The 15768-nt window shown below is 38.5% G+C and overlaps 3 protein-coding genes and 1 long non-coding RNA gene across 5 annotated transcripts; 1 reads left to right on the top strand and 3 right to left on the bottom strand.

Annotated features, from left to right (window-relative positions):
- The first annotated feature begins 380 nt into the window (after positions 1–380).
- On the top strand, positions 381–3935 carry LOC132113881 (eukaryotic translation initiation factor 4E-binding protein 3-like). Its single transcript, XM_059521917.1, has 3 exons — positions 381–770; positions 2760–2933; positions 3374–3935. The coding sequence occupies exons 1-3, from the start codon at positions 638–640 to the stop codon at positions 3403–3405; spliced, it is 339 nt and encodes a 112-aa protein (XP_059377900.1). The 5' UTR covers positions 381–637; the 3' UTR covers positions 3406–3935.
- Positions 3936–4926: 991 nt separating this feature from the next.
- On the bottom strand, positions 4927–8931 carry LOC132113877 (heterogeneous nuclear ribonucleoprotein A/B-like). 2 transcript variants are annotated; one of them, XM_059521914.1, is made up of 9 exons: positions 8838–8931; positions 8361–8606; positions 7832–8000; positions 7595–7753; positions 7303–7458; positions 7014–7107; positions 6095–6259; positions 5908–5993; positions 4927–5648 (listed from the first exon to the last, which is right to left on the bottom strand). In XM_059521914.1, the coding sequence occupies exons 2-8, from the start codon at positions 8576–8578 to the stop codon at positions 5923–5925; spliced, it is 1032 nt and encodes a 343-aa protein (XP_059377897.1). In that variant the 5' UTR covers positions 8579–8606; positions 8838–8931; the 3' UTR covers positions 4927–5648; positions 5908–5922. The 2 variants fall into 2 exon arrangements, with proteins under 2 accessions (XP_059377897.1, XP_059377898.1); XM_059521915.1 differs by lacking the exon at positions 5908–5993.
- A 775-nt stretch (positions 8932–9706) lies between these two features.
- Positions 9707–10871, bottom strand: LOC132113880 (uncharacterized). The gene is made up of 2 exons (XR_009425223.1): positions 10582–10871; positions 9707–9738 (listed from the first exon to the last, which is right to left on the bottom strand). It is a non-coding gene; the product is annotated as an uncharacterized LOC132113880 (long non-coding RNA).
- A 745-nt stretch (positions 10872–11616) lies between these two features.
- On the bottom strand, positions 11617–15044 carry LOC132113878 (small ribosomal subunit protein RACK1). Its single transcript, XM_059521916.1, has 8 exons — positions 14830–15044; positions 14389–14560; positions 13544–13691; positions 13044–13139; positions 12687–12797; positions 12342–12482; positions 11975–12085; positions 11617–11730 (listed from the first exon to the last, which is right to left on the bottom strand). The coding sequence occupies exons 1-8, from the start codon at positions 14936–14938 to the stop codon at positions 11665–11667; spliced, it is 954 nt and encodes a 317-aa protein (XP_059377899.1). The 5' UTR covers positions 14939–15044; the 3' UTR covers positions 11617–11664.
- Positions 15045–15768: the final 724 nt, after the last annotated feature.

Here is a 15768-nt window from a genome sequence, read left to right as displayed (position 1 = left end):
CAATACTTAAGTACAAAAAATGTTGAATACTTTAGTACTTCTACTTAAGTGTGGTGCTTAAAGAGCACTTCAACTTCTACTCAAGTCATTTTTTTGATAGAGCACTTGTACTTTTACTCAAGTCTGGGTCTCTAGTACTTTATACATCTCTGTTGCAAATACAATTTGCAATTCCTTTTGAATAAAGTCTGCAATATCATTCCATAGGCTTCCATACATGTTTGTGTAAAGTGTCATGGAAAATCCCATCCTTGGAAGATTTGTCAAAAACAAATCTATTTCCCTGAAAGATCTGGCAACCCTGCATGTTACGCGCCTGTTTTCTTTTTTTGTTGTTGCTCAAGTGTCGTTTATCACATGAGACGAGTCACGTAGTCTGAGCAGTTGTTAAATGCCTCCAGCGCTCGGCTTCACCACAGACAGACACAGACAGACAGACTCTCTTCAGCGAGAATCACGAGACCAGCGCTGTCCACGGCACGCTAAAAATATCTTTGTCGTTTTTTGTGTAGTTTGAAACTTTGTTGCGCTAAGTTTGATCCTAACCCAACACGAGTGTGGGACAGAAGCAAGTCTTCAGAGCTCTGGTTTATCATCGTGTTCAGTGGCACAGAGTTTAGAGCGCATTTCACCCACGATGTCCACCAACACGCAGCAGAGCAAGAGCTGCCCCATTCCCACGCGTGTCCTGCACCTCAAAGACTGGTCCCAGCTCCCAGACTGCTACAGCCAGACCCCTGGAGGAACACTCTTCTCCACCACACCAGGGGGTAAGACTGTGCCTTATAGTGTGCATGTATTTGTAGCTTTAAAAAAATATATATGGATATTGTACATCAAATTACGCAACAAGGTTATTTAAGGTTCATTAACATGATAAATAATCACAAAAAACTACTGTCACCTGAGGAGGATGATAGCTGTATATGATTGTGATTAAACCACTGTAGCTCATTTCTTATTGGTTGAACTCACCATGTGTTAAACCGCACTCAGTCTTAACTATTTTAAGCAATATGAAAGTCTGATGCAATACTTTTTAACATTTGCTATATTGGTTGACTTGCAATAAGTCATTTATTGTGGCTGTGCATTTTAACAAAGTACATTAAGACTAAAACCACTTTTCATGCTATCAGACTGTAATGATCTGAGATATAGTTTGCCTATACGAAATGTCTCACTGTAACAACAAGTTAATATTTTATGGCAGACGTCTGCAGCAAGAGTGTCCAACTGCCGTGCTTGTTGTTATGTAGCAATGTCTGGTGGTCTGATTTGCAACTTACATGCTCCCATATGATACTACGCATCGAGTTAATCTAATCTTGTGAAAAACAAATGCTTGCCCCCTTTATTTAATGGGAAGGACCCTCTACCCAACATGTTTCTCAATCTCCTTTGTCCCTATATCTTTCGCATGTGGCTGTAACTGTAGCACATGCAGAGGAGGAGGCAGTTCTTAGAAACACCCCTCCTCCTTCACAGCTGCTGTGGATTTCAGGAATAACAGAACTCTGTGTGCTCAGGAAAATGGGTTCATTGGGGCCAGTGTATCATGGACGGTTCCCTCAGGGGAGACAGCTAAATTACAGATCAGAGACGTGCATTCATATATATCACAGTATATCTCGCTAAACCTGTTACAACCTAAATAAAGACAAATATTTTACTTGATGGACCATTAAGATTCTTCTGCATTGTGTTTAATATATAATAAATAATTCATACACCAAAGAATAATAGAGACTTTTTTCCGTTGATTTTGGGTAGAAATCATTCATACATCTCAAGGTAGTATTTGTTGGGCTGTTTATTTAAAGAACAAATACATGAACAAAATGTCCCAATTATGCCAATAATAATCCAAAAGTGAGTTTTATTTTCTTAATGCAAAATATAATTTCACCTTTTTCTGGTGCTTGGGAGTGAAATATGATGCTTTAATCTAAACAAATTTCACACTTGCTGAAGAGCAATGAAGGAACAAGCATGCTTCAGCAGAACAAAGTCCTGCTGAAACTGTTGGGTTGGTCTCCCTGCATTCCTCTGACCAAAGCAGCTCACAGTTGAGACCACTGTTCGTCCAACCCGTCACCACACCCTGACCCACCCTCTCTCACAGCCATCTTTTATCCAGAACACACACTGAACTAAATAGCAATAGTTGCATAACATGTTTTTCAGCCACTGGTAGGACTGCTGGATAGAGTATAGCTTCAGCTACAACAGAAATGACATTACGATTAGTGTATGATAGCACCTTTAACAGCTCTTAAATCAGAACAAACCTAACCAGGGATAATTCAGTTCCACAAGTTTGTTCACTAGGTTAACAACACTCATCTGTTACATTGTGGTGCCTCACGTCTACGTGCTCAAATTTCCTAGAACTAAAACGGGAGGTGCTGAGTCCTGCAGTTCAGTTCAGCCCATGAGTGCTGCTTTTCACATGCAAAATGTGAAACATTTCAGTCTTTGTTTACAATCTAGCGTGGACATGTTGAGTGGCACATCAAGTTAATTGCTATCTTTCTTTTGTTTTGTTAAACAGATTAGAATTGCTGTGCAAATTTGGTTTTAGTCCCAAGAAATCCTCATCAGAGTCACATTTTATTGTTTGGTTTTGAGTGCTAAAACATTTGACTGGAATCTTAAGTTTTTTTTTCTTACATGTTATACCATGCAGCCTAGAGTGTAAATATATTTTTCTAGCCGTCTGATTGGTTGATTTAATAAACGTTCTATCCCTTCTTCAGGAACTCGGATCATTTATGATAGAAAATTCCTCCTGGACTGCAGGAACTCTCCCGTTGCCCAGACCCCACCCTGTTGTTTGCCCCAGATTCCTGGGGTGACCATTCCTTCACACCATCCGATGTCCAAACTGCAGGAACTCAAAGAGGAGTTGGAGGAGGAGAAGGATCTGGCAGGTAAAATTGCTGTCTGCTCCAGAAAAAGAAAATGAAAAAAAGAAAAACCTGTTCTGCGATCACAATTCCAGGACACTTTTTAAGCCCTCAGGTTTCCCATGAAACGCATTATTTTGGTATATCCTGTCCTGTCCTGTCCGTTTTTGTTTTGCAATTTTGAGTTTATATTTCACAAGACAAACTCAGAACTGTGATATAAAATAAAAATAAAAAATGTGAGGGAAAAAGTCAGAAATATGAAAAAGTTGCAATTGAATTTTTTTTTAAATATATACATATATATAAAGAATAGCAAGATATAATCTCGCAATTGCAAGGAAAAATACTGAAATAATTGTGAGAGTGTCACAATTACTGTTTTGATTTTATGGTGGGAACAGGGAAAAAGAACATGGAATACCTCAAAGAAACACTCTAATCAACCTCTATTTTTTTTATAGCGGATGACAACCAGTTTGAGATGGACATTTGAGTCTTTCACCTACCTCCTGTGGAGAATTCTTTATTTTATGTCGGGATGTTGCTGCTCACCCCACGATCAGCGGACATCACATATTCACCAGATTACAGGGCTTTTTAATGAGCTAAACCGCCAAATGGTGTCTTATTCTTTTGTTTAAAAGTATTTGTTAGATGTTTACGAGAAAGAAAAAAAAAACATTATTTTCAAGTGGCAGTGTTTTAAAGTTCTTTATTGTACATATGGTTGTTTCTATTTTTTTTTTTTTAAGAAAATGTAGCATTACGTGTGAACCGGGGGAAATCCACGGCAAAGTCTCTAATTTCTGAGCTTTATATCTCTACAAACACTGTTGATTGTTTAATAGTAAAGACCTACTATATGCAAAATAAATGTCTGTAGCGTAAGTTTGGTGTTTCGCCTCAAAAAACACATCAGAACATAAATGTACACCATTGTGTGCCCTCAGGGTTTTCCTTTTGTTTCATTTGCCTGGATTTCCTCAGGTTTTATTTTGATTGAAATAAAAGAAAAAAGAAAAATAGTTGTCATTTTATCTGTTTAGAGTTTTAGAAAATTTCATTCTGGGATACTGCTATACATTTTGGGTTTCAAAGTTGCATAACACGCCTACAAAAACCATGTTACTTCTGTAAACTAGATTTGATTTTACAGAAGGAATTATCAGAACTTGCAAGGCAGCAAGATTTATAAACTAACATTTTAAGCAAAAAATTGGCCATATGAAAACTTTGTCATAAATATGACTGTCTTGGAGCAAAAACACTAGGAGACACAAATGAACTTCATGAACAAAATGTTTAAAAGTTTGGGGTTTGTAATATTCTTTTTAAATGTTTTTGCTAAAGTCTTTTATGCACCAAGGCTGCATTTATTTGATAAAGTGGAAACAGTATTGTAATGTTTTAATTTAAAATAACTTGTTTTAATAGATTTTAACATAAGTAATTTTTATTTATTACTCCAGGCTTCAGTGTCACATGATCATTCTAATTATGCTGATTTGATGCTTTAGAAAAATGTATTGATGTTGAAAACCATTTTACTGCTTAATATTTTTGTGGAAATTGTAATAGAACACTTATTGAAATATACATTTTATGTCTTTACTGCCACATTTAATCAATTACATACCTTAAAATAGTACTACTTTCCTTAAAAAAAAAAAAAAAAAAAAAAGACTTTAGCATGGCCTCTGCTGGTAGATGCAGTTACTACGCACCATGGCAATTTTAGACCGCTTTCTAAAATTTAACTCAACTCTGCACATATAAAATATCCAGAACTGACAAATGTAAAAATGTTGCTGTTGCTTTAAATAGAATTTTAAGTTCAAACAAAAGCAGAAATGAAAGTTCCATCTCCAACCAACCTCACAACCTAGTTTTTGCTGTCATTTTGTACATTAATAATGCAGTTATCACAGAGGTTCTAATTTCTTCAAATGCAAACTAGACTTTATTGGTTATAAAAGACGACTACATTATGCAAAAGATACACAAAAGACTTAGACATCTTAAAAATCAAGTTTATTTCTTGAAATGTGTCCAAGACACTGGAGAAATGTGTATCCAGTGTTTCGAGAAAGAATCATGTTACAGTTACCTGTGTATGTTTTGAGGTATAGCTGAATCACTAATAAAGCCACTCTTAAATATCTAACAAGATGAGAGGATTTCTCCTTAAAAGCAGTAGAGGAAAAAAAAGAAATAAAAAATTGTCACCAAGACTTGCCACTAACAGATTTCAACGGACAAGCTTACAAACGATAAGAAATCCCTTTTCAGCTCACCTTGAAGCCATGCAGCTTTGCAAAACCAAGCAAAGGTGACAAAAGGAAAAAAAATAAATCTAGAAACACTAAAGAAAAATTAACCAAAACTGTTTATTTTGAAAGCATTTTGAGGGCTCTGAGCCTAGATGTGATAGACACAGCCATGATGTAAAATACAACCATACAATACAATAGATTCAAAAAGGTACCAAAAAGTACAGTAAAAAAACAACACTTCCATCTCTGGAAATGTAAAAAGGACACAAAATGAAAAAAAAAAAAAAAAAAAAAAAAAAAAAAAAATTATAAAACAAACGTGAAGTGACATTTGCGCCCCTCAGTTCCTTATGTTTTCTGTACAAAATGAAGCAGAAGTCCAGATTCTGCCAACTTCCAAAAGTAAAAGACTCCAATGTTCACTGTGACCAGACCGCTGGCTCCTGCTCTGCAGCTTTACGACCTTTAAGAGAGAAAACACAGATTTAGCCATATTAATCTACACCAACGATTAACTTGTAAATAAATTAATAATGAGGTGACAAGATGGGGCCTATCGTGATCTACTGCTACAACCCTACTGGACCATAAAACCCACCCCGAAATGGATCGCTCTATCTGCCTAATAGTTCAGCTGGTTAAATGGAGATGAATTGGTAAATGGAGCAACACAACCAAATTAACCTTATCATGAGTGGTGGGAAAAAAATTTAAATTCATACCTGCACTACACATGATCAGTATGGCTTGTAGCTACTCTGGTGAGCCCCACGTCTTGGAGTTTTTCCATAGCTTGTATTGCCCTGGTCTAGGGGGGTAAGAGAAAGCAGAGAAAGGAACTTGAGTCCCTCGCATTCACAAGAACCTGACGGGGGCAGGGAGGAAACCCCAAGGACAATCAGTGCTTACCGTAGTCATATCCGCCGCCGTAGCCGTAGTAGCCCCCTGTGTAATCATAGTTCCCATAGCCTCCGTATCCACCGTAGCCTTGCTGGCCGCCGTAGCCATATCCCTGGTTACCATAGCCTTGATTCCAGTAGTTATTGTAGCCCTGATTCCAGTTCTGACCCTGGCCTACAAAACAAAACCAATTTTAAACATCTGGCACAGTAACGTACCCTGATATCTGTGAGCAGCCGTGTAAAGCCATAAAGTGATTGGTTTCTGCTCAAGCTTTGTGAGGCATTAGAATGGATTTAGATTAATCAGATCCGAGATCAGCCAAAGCTTTTAAAACCGATCAAATCTGAAGACTTCACTTATACACACACAAGATGAAATGGATTAAAATATCTGCATGTGAGCAATAATACAATTCTGATACAAATATTTATACTTCTCCGAAGCTATTAGAAATTTAGATTCGGCAGTATGTTTAAACTAGCCTTAATCATATTACATATTATATCTTCTATAGAGCTGCTTATAGCTGAATTAACTGGTTTCATAATTGAAGTAACTGAGTTACAGTTACTGAACTGAATTAACACGGACCGGACTCCAGTGCTTTATAGCAGAATTTACAATTTTTCATATTTCAACAAGTTTCCAGCATTGATTATAATCCTTCTGTTTATTACCATGAAGTGGCTTTAAAACAATTTTTATTGCATGAAGCTCTAAATAAGTGAACGGTCTCCGTTAACCTGACAGCACTCGATTCATATAGACACAAAAGGTTAACTCTGTTGTTTTCAAATGCATATCTCTGAAAATTTGAAGAGCATGCAGTCTTTAGCTAGGTAAACTTTGCACAGACTAATGCAGCCTAAAGTCTGAGTGGTGGGTGAGACAGTCCAACAGGAAAGAAGCATGCAGGGGTACTGACCTCCACGTCCCCTTCCTCTTCCTCCTCCTCCAAAACGACCTCCATACTGCTGCTGCTGGTACACTTCTTTTGGCTGCGCAATCTTAATCTCGCACTGCGGGGTAAAAGAGGCAGAGATAGGTGGTTTGAGTCACTGTAACAGAACATCTGCATAAATACTACAGCTAAAATGAGTAATCAAGTAAGACTACTGACGGTTAGTACAATGTCAAATAGCAAACAACATCCCAGAAGATTTAATCACATCGATCAATAAATTCAAGGTGAACATCACACTGGAAACACTCACAAGGCCCTCTTTTCCATTTATGTCCTTGGTTCCACTGACGTTGTGATATTTCTTTTCCAAAATTTTCTTGACATCGTCTTCTTCCTTGAAGGTAATGAAGACAAACCCTCTCCTCTTATTTGTCTTTGGATCCATTGGAAGTTCAATGGTCTCAATCTGCAATGGTAAACAGAATCATGTCAACATGTGAATGTACATATTTCCAATATTAAACTTTGATATGCATGTCTAAATTTTGGTGTTCAGTTTGCTTAAAACAATTTAAAGAGGTTCAAAAGGAACACTCCAGTACCTCGCCAAAGGCACCAAAATACTCGCGGATCCTCTCTTCTGTAGTTTCAGGGTTTAGTCCACCGACAAAGATCTTCTTAGCAGGTTCTTTCTTCATTGCCATTGCCTTCTTGGGGTCAATCTGTCGTCCATCCAGTCTGTGCTCTTTTTGTGCTAAAACCTGTGCAAAGAGAAAATAACAATTAACCAAATCGAAGAATCACAAGACTTCAGGTTTTTCCAAAGAACCAAAGCTTACCTTATCTACACTAGCAGACTCTTTAAAAAGAATAAACCCAAATCCCCTTGATCGCCCAGTGTTGGGGTCCATTTTGATGGTGCAGTCCGTAACCTCTCCAAATTTAGAGAAGTAATCTTTAAGATCCTTTTTACTCGTGTCCCAGCTGAGGCCCCCAACAAACATTTTCCTGAGGAAACGAAGCAGAAAATCGGGAGTGAGACACCAGGAGAGGGCGTGGAATCACAGATTTCACAAATTTCTCCATTTCTCGAAATGAAAAAGCCCACTCTCTATTAATAAACGGGAAAACTGCAACACAATCCATATGTATTGATTAAGCGCGCGCACACACACATTCACAAAACATGCGTGCTTAAGGGAACAATTAAAGAGGTAACAGTTACAGCAGTCCATTTTAAAAACCCGCTCCGTGTTCAATTCAGAAATGCGCCCATCCCCCTACAAAAGACACATGGCGCCAACAAAGACGGGACAGAACAAAGGACTTTACGTTCGAGTATCCAGCACAACTGTTACTTTTACGTACCCAGCATCTTCCTCTCCTTTGCTAGCATCAATCTGCCCCCCATCCGACGAGCCATTCTGCGGGTCTTCCTCGTCCCCGGCCGTGTCTTCTGCACCGGCGTCTCCCTGCGCTCCGGCCTGCGCCTCCCCGTGGCCCTCCTCGTACTGCCCGGCTCCGTTCAGGTCGTCCTCGTGGCCGTTCTCTGAGGTTTCTATATAATTCTGCTCGGCGTCTGACATGGTGGTAGTTTAATGTGAAAACCTAAAACTGCAGAGAAATGTTAAATAGTTACGAAAGGAAGCGCCTTATGTAACACAGAAAAACCACCATTTTGAAAAGCGGCGCTGGCATTCTCATACGCAACAAAAATGTAAACATATCGCTTTCTAATTTAGGATGATACACAGCTCTACTGTCCTATGATTAAATGTAAGGGTTAACGCAACTAATACGTAAACGGAGGCTTGCAAATGCGTAATTTTCACGTTAATACTTTACCGTAAAAGCAGCCGCAAGTGAGAAGTCTCCGTGGAATGCTTTCCGCGGTGTGGGCCCTTCCTTGTTGCGCCGACAGGCGGTTGGTTTTATATTACTGGATGGAAGATAAAGGAAGTTTAGTAAGGGCGCATTTAATTGGGTGGCTTCGAATGCTAATCATTCTAATAGCCAATCAAATGTGTCGTTTACACGTCACAGAATCCGCCCCTAAACGCGCCTCATCTGATCCTTCGTGTCGAGTGGGGGAAGAACTCTTTGTTCTTGTTTGGTTTATAAACATGTTGTTGACCACTTTTAAGATAAGTTAAAAGTTTATTTTTTAGAAGGGAGCTACAAAACAGATAATGCAAGAAACAAGCGTTTGTATTTAAATTTTCCCCCTGCCTAGGCAAATAGTAATAAGGAAGTTACAGCAGCGTTTGCATAGGCATTTTAATTATTTGCTTTCTTACATTCACTTTTTTTGTCGAGAACACAATTGTATTAATATACTTAGTTCTTCACAAAACAGATTGTGAACCAAATTTTTATCACCATCAGAAGGTAATGAATTTTAAGATTTTATTTGAATAATGTTAAAATGTTATAGTATGTAGTGACAAGGATACTGTAAATTAGCAATTGTATCTTACAATTAAATGAACATTGACCATTTAAAACGAACACACATTTGGATAAAAAAGGGCTAGAGCAAAATTGCAAACCTTTATTTTATACAGCAGTTCAAATTATATGAGGAAAATTACCAAAATAAAGTATGGCTGTAACTTTTTGTTGGAAAATCTTGCTTGGGAAAAAAAAAAAAAAAATTTTTTTACACTGCTGCCTCCTCTATTACTGTTCCATCAGATATATCGGGCTTATTATGGTTATTTTTCATCAACCAGTCTGCAAGCCATGTCTGTAAAGAAAAAGAAAAGCCCATTTTCATGATTTTATCCAATCAAATTTCTTTTGAATAACTGGGTCCAGGGTGTCAAAAGTACTTTGACTTTACATACATACATATAATGTATTTGCCCTCAAGTACTTCCAAACCTATTAGAATAACTTTTAACCGTTAAAAGCTTTTACACTTACAAAAGGGTCCAGTGGCTTTTTCTTGCTCAGCTCTGTCAGTCCAGTGAGAAGTGTTGGGCTGATGTACCGGCTCAGGTAATCTTTGGCAGCATCTCTTATAGGAATGGGTTCAATCACAGCTAAAATAGAGGACCAAAAAATAAATAAATCTGACTTTTAGTATGCTTTCTTATCCTGTTCACTGAACTCATCTGGAAGGGGTTAGATTTACTCACAGTTGGGAAACTGAACCCGATCTCCCACTCAGCAGCAGTGAAGGATTCACTGCCATGCACAGCATTGCGCAGGTCACAAGTACCAAATCTCACTCCCAGACTAAAGATGACATTCAGAAATATGAGTTACATGGAAATAATTACTGATATTGAGCACAGATGAAACATATTACAGTATGCATAATGAATATAGCTTTGTTGCAATGACATGAGTTATGTGATTGATTTAGGAATTGCAATGAATATTGACTTTGTAAATTATTAGTCTAAAGTGCATAGTGCATAAAATCTAACAGAAGTATCTATTTTGCCAGGAGTTTAAAATGCACGGAAACTGGTGCACTGTAATACAACCCCCCTACAGTACATGAGAATTGAACTTCATAAGTCCATTTTATTATTAGACCACCTGCATAGAAAGAGAAGATTCAATCGGTGACATTCATTACCAGTCAGGATGCGTCTCTCTTGGCTTGATGCTGCTGACTGGCCCCATTATGGCTTTCCAGGTGGCAATAGCCTGGTGTCAGGCCAGTGCTAGAGCAACAGCCCAGTACAGAGCACATGAGGGCAGTCAGATGGGGAAAATGCAGCTTCCCATAATGCTCAACATAGAAATCACTGCACTGCTCTGGACTCAGCTGAAGCCTTTTTTTATGTTAAATGAGAAAAACAAATTGAGAATGATAAATGCATAAGCAGAATGCAAATCTTACTAAGCATCATCCATCAAATATGAGATTTTAGCGTTAAGCACAATGCATATTTACATGTATTCATTGTAGTGGCATCAGACACCACACGACTCTTGGACTCAAAAGACGGCAAACTAGTGATTGTCTCAATTCACAATGAAAATAGTAAACATTATGCGTCTTGCAAAATGCATTATTTAAAAACAAAAGGGGAAAAATCGTTGCGTGTCTGTTCACTTACGTAACATACCTGAAGAACTGTAAATCCAGACTGAAGAACAATGTCCTCAATTTCATCGGTTTTGTGGCTGGCATCAGGCTTGATTAAAGCCAAAGTTCTCTCCACTAAGATATGAGGTGCAGGCATCTGTTTCTGAGGACTGTCGCTCTCCATGACTTTTAAACAGCTAACGTTTACTTAACGTTAGCGGTTCACTATTTTTATGCCATTAACGTTACTGGACTTTTTCACGGTTAAATTTGAAGTTGTTTGGACAGCAAAGGCAAAATTTCTCCTATTATAAAGAGCAAATGGTTTAATTTACCAGAATGGAAGAACAATTTACATGTTTTTTTTTACCTATAACATTAAAATAGTTCATATAATTCAAGCGCTGTATCATGTCCCGTCTTCAACGTTGAGTCAGGTTAGTTGGCCTTGTTGCTAAGCGATAAGTTGCATAGAATTAATCAAGATACATTAGTGCAATATAGCGGCTATAAACATGGTTGCATTTTAGTTGTAGTTTATTGCAAGGCAGAAAAAAGTAAACAGTCAATTGTAGTTCTTTTTAAATGTTTTTATTTTTTATTTAATTTAGACATTAGAAAATGCGTCTATCGGGTTCCAATGGTCACCTGCCACACTCTGATCAGGTTGTCCGTGTATCCAGCAAAGAGAGTCTGTGATGAGAAAAGAGACCAGGATTATCATCAGGTACCACTTTAGAAGCACTTGCTACAGATTTAAAATCATAATACTGTCCCCCTCATATTTGCAGGACTGTCACCATAAAGTTTCAGATGTTATAAGTGATTGGGTATAATCAATAGGAGCAGCTGATCCAGCTAGAATATGCAGACTAATGAAATGCAAGGAATAGTTCAGTAAGTTATTCCAGGAAGAAAGGGATGCTGTAAAACCCACCTGTCCATCAGCAGACCAGGCCAGAGAAGTGCACTGAGGCGGCTCAGCCTTGCTGTTGGTGGTGATGATGTCCTGCCTCAGCTCATCAACAATGATCTTGCCCTCCAGATCCTGTTGAGATGAAACAGTCAGCTTTGCCACAGCAGTATGATTATCTGATACCCGCTTGGGACAATAGTTCTCAGAAACAGCCTCTTTATCATCATAGCTACAGAAGGCATTCAACTTTCATCACTGAACTCTCTGCTCCAATATAAATGGTGACTAGTTGTGTACTAAAGAAGGGAAATCTTTGCATTTGAAACATCTTAGATGCACAGTATTTTAAAGTATATAATATGGAAAGCATTCATGTACATAAACACACCCAGATCTTGATGCTAGGTCCGGTGGCGGCACACAGCCAGTAGCGGTTGGGGCTGAAGCAAAGGGCGTTGATGTTGTCACCACCGTCCAGGGTGTAAAGGTGCTTGCCCTCGTTCAGGTCCCACAGCATGGCTTGCCCATCCTGAAATGAGGACAAACACAGTGAATACAGATAGAAAAGTTATACGCTCTGAAAACTCAATGGTTTTTTTCAGAAACAGCCTCTTTTATAATCACATGGATTCAGATGGCATTGAGGTTTCATCATCTTCACTCGGTCATCTGAAACCTCTAACCCCTTCACTGACTGCAGTAGTGAAAACCAGAAGAAAAGTGACCAGATTACCTTTCCACCAGAGGCACACAGAGATCCATCAGGAGACACAGTCACGGTGTTCAGGTAACCAGTGTGGCCAATGTGGTTGGTCTTCAGCTTACAGTTAGCAAGATTCCATACCTGTAACAAACACACATCATTCAAACTGGCTGCATTAGCAAATATTCAGCCAATCCATGCAAGCCAACCTGATGAAATTGTTCACTTTGTAAAGGACTCAAATCAGTTACCCATCATAATTGCAGGACTTGTCGTCAGAGCCCAAGAGCTCAGACAAAACAAATGTGGATTTGATTAATCACAGGGTAAAGTTGTTCACAGAGCAACTATTCTAATTTACATAAAGGTACAGACGAAAGGTCTCACCTTGACCATTTTGTCCCAGCCACAAGACACAATGATGGGGTTGTTGCTGTTGGGAGAGAAACGCACGCAGGACACCCACTCAGTGTGGCTGTCATCCTGTAGACAAATCAAAAATAAAGGGTTTCAGAACAGCACAAGATATCATAAACATCAGGGTATCTGTTGAGTTTCCAAGTTAAAGACTTTAAGACCTGCACAAATAAAATACTGCATGTACATACAGAACCAACCAATACAACCTCAAAATAAAACATGCATCTCATTCTTAATTAAAGAGGCACACATTCAAATGCTAGCCAAGATAATTTTGATTAATAACCTAAGGTATTGCCTTAACTAAATCTTAAATTTGATCAGACTGAACTTAAGACATTAAGACTTCTCATGCACCCCAAAGCAATTTTTCCCTCTTTATGCAAGATGATCAAAGATTACTACAACTTAGGATCTCTCCATTAAGGGAGTCCTAAACTTGTGTAAGGAGCATTATGGAGGTATACCTGGATGGTGTACTTGCAGACTCCCAAGGTGTTCCACAGCTTGATGGTCTTGTCTCTGGATCCAGACACGATCTGACGGTTGTCAGCAGAGAAAGCCACGCTCAGAACATCCTTGGTGTGTCCAACAAAACGACGGGTTGTAGTGCCACTGGGTGGAGAAAAAATGTTTTTCACAAATTCAAATTAACCTGATATTGTGAACTACATTTGTTTTTAATTTGACACTCCAGACAAATAATGTTTATTATTCTGACCTAAAAGTTCACCATAACAGCTTCACAAGCAATTTCACAGCAAATACACTTTCAACAAATTACAATAAATAAATATTTTCTACAATTTGAAAGACAAAATTGTGTTTATACATAACTCAAATTCTTTAAACATACTTGCTTAACATTGTCAGTTTTTCAGTATTCTTCTTGTAAAAGTATTTTACATTTTTGATATAAATCAGTGTCTCATGACAATAAAATTTGGGCAGATCACAAATATATTTTCACAGACAATATTGACATTCCTAAGGTTGATGATACACTGGGCAGCTTTGACCTATGTTGCAGTCAATGGTCAGCCAGATGAGACAGGGCCCAAAACCGATCTGAAGAATCATTACAGAAACTTGTTACACATTCTCAATGGGAAAGTGCCCAAGCAACACTGCTCAGAAAAAGCTGCCCGACAAAATTGCTCAGAAATGTGTCCCGTGTATCATCAGCATAAGAGTTTTAAGTTCAGAAACAGCCTCTTTATCATCACAGTGACACAGATGACATTTGAGTTTCATCATCACTTCAAATCCAATGGAAGAGATTTTGAACTGCCCTGTGCTTCCAAATACTCACGTTGTCAGGTCCCATAGGCGCAGGGTGCTGTCCCAGGACCCAGACAGGGCGAACTGACCATCGGACGAGATCACAACATCACTCACAAAGTGGGAATGGCCCTTCAGAGCACGCTGCGGGATGCCATAGTTGGTCTCATCACGGGTCAGCTTCCACATGATGATGCTTTTGTCTGTAAGGTGGACAACAGAAGATCACCGAACAGATCTTCAAACTGTAAGCTGTCATTAGCTTTATAATTCTGACAGCTGGAGGCATCACACAGTTACTACCATTCACTGAAGCTGCATTAAACTATTCAACCATGAACAAGGTCTCGATATAGTGCACATGTCAGCTTTATACAGAGCTAGAGATGAAAGGAGCTTTTATTCAGTGTAATGTTGCGGGCTCGTGTCTCCGGAAGCGCATTGGCTGCAGCGCGGCTCTGCGGACACTTACCCCGGGACGCGGACAGAATCATGTCGGGAAACTGGGGGGTGGTGGCGATTTGGGTGACCCATCCACTGTGACCCTTAAGGGTCCCCCTTACTGTCATCTGCTCGGTCATTTTGGCGCAGGAGAGAATCACCTATAGAGGTGGATGGAGTCGGATTCTGTCGGAGGGCCGAGTCCTCCCTACAGCTCTCACACTGTGGCAAGAGGAAAAGGAAGAAACACACCGGAAGCAAAACTATTGAGGGCGAACCATCTTCTTCAGGTCGCGCTCTCGTGTGAGATTCCTCATGTGAACAGCTTACTGCCATCTAGTGTGTACAGACAACAAAATACTTGTTTTTCATATTCGATGTCTTAAAAAAAGAGATTGATTTTCTGTGCAATAATATGTTGTTGTAGCCAAGTTTTATATACGTAAATGTAGATTTGTTAAAGTTTCTCCTTGTTTTGAGGCATTTAAAAATGATTATTTTTTAGAATTTTACTTCAGTCCGTAAAACAATTAAAACGAAAAGAGACTTAAAACTCTGAACTTCTGGCAACATACTTGGAATGTTATTTAATTTGTCTTATCATTACATTTGGCTTTGCATGCTTTGGTATTATTTTAACTTTTAATAAACCTTTCTACCTGAGAACCTTTTTTTTTTTATATATTTTTTTTTCATTCACCAATCAGTACAAAGATGATTCTCAACTATGTTAAGATATAACAGAATTATTTGATTTACTACTGTACTTTATGGAATATGTGTGAAAAATGTCCACGAATTGTTATTCCATTTCTATACAATGTTTCTATAGGTTACATTGCATCTAATTTGCATATCAATGTGTCCTTGCAGGCAAGCCATAAAGAAAAAAGACCTGTTATAATAGGAGTAATAACTTGGCCACATTTTCATAAGAATATCTCATATTTCATAAGAATATTGATCTATA

This window comes from Carassius carassius, chromosome 33 (assembly GCF_963082965.1).
Source record: "Carassius carassius chromosome 33, fCarCar2.1, whole genome shotgun sequence".
Classification (NCBI taxonomy): domain Eukaryota; kingdom Metazoa; phylum Chordata; class Actinopteri; order Cypriniformes; family Cyprinidae; genus Carassius; species Carassius carassius.
Note: the sequence above shows the minus strand (reverse complement) of the source record. Positions and strands in the feature narration are given on the sequence as shown.

Excerpts from the sequence above, each read along its gene's own strand:
- LOC132113881 (XM_059521917.1), top strand. The coding sequence starts at position 638 with ATGTCCACCAACACGCAGCAGAGCAAGAGCTGCCCCATTCCCACGCGT. Across the intron at positions 771-2,759 it reads CTTCTCCACCACACCAGGGG|GAACTCGGATCATTTATGAT; the intron begins GTAAGACTGTGC and ends TCCCTTCTTCAG. Across the intron at positions 2,934-3,373 it reads GGAGGAGAAGGATCTGGCAG|CGGATGACAACCAGTTTGAG; the intron begins GTAAAATTGCTG and ends TTTTTTTTATAG.
- LOC132113878 (XM_059521916.1), bottom strand. The coding sequence starts at position 14,938 with ATGACCGAGCAGATGACAGTAAGGGGGACCCTTAAGGGTCACAGTGGA. Across the intron at positions 13,692-14,388 it reads CGCCTATGGGACCTGACAAC|TGGCACTACAACCCGTCGTT; the intron begins GTGAGTATTTGG and ends TTCTCCACCCAG. Across the intron at positions 13,140-13,543 it reads TCTGCAAGTACACCATCCAG|GATGACAGCCACACTGAGTG; the intron begins GTATACCTCCAT and ends ATTTGTCTACAG.
- LOC132113877 (XM_059521914.1), bottom strand. The coding sequence starts at position 8,578 with ATGTCAGACGCCGAGCAGAATTATATAGAAACCTCAGAGAACGGCCAC. Across the intron at positions 7,754-7,831 it reads AGTCTGCTAGTGTAGATAAG|GTTTTAGCACAAAAAGAGCA; the intron begins GTAAGCTTTGGT and ends CTCTTTGCACAG. Across the intron at positions 7,459-7,594 it reads ATTTTGGTGCCTTTGGCGAG|ATTGAGACCATTGAACTTCC; the intron begins GTACTGGAGTGT and ends TTACCATTGCAG.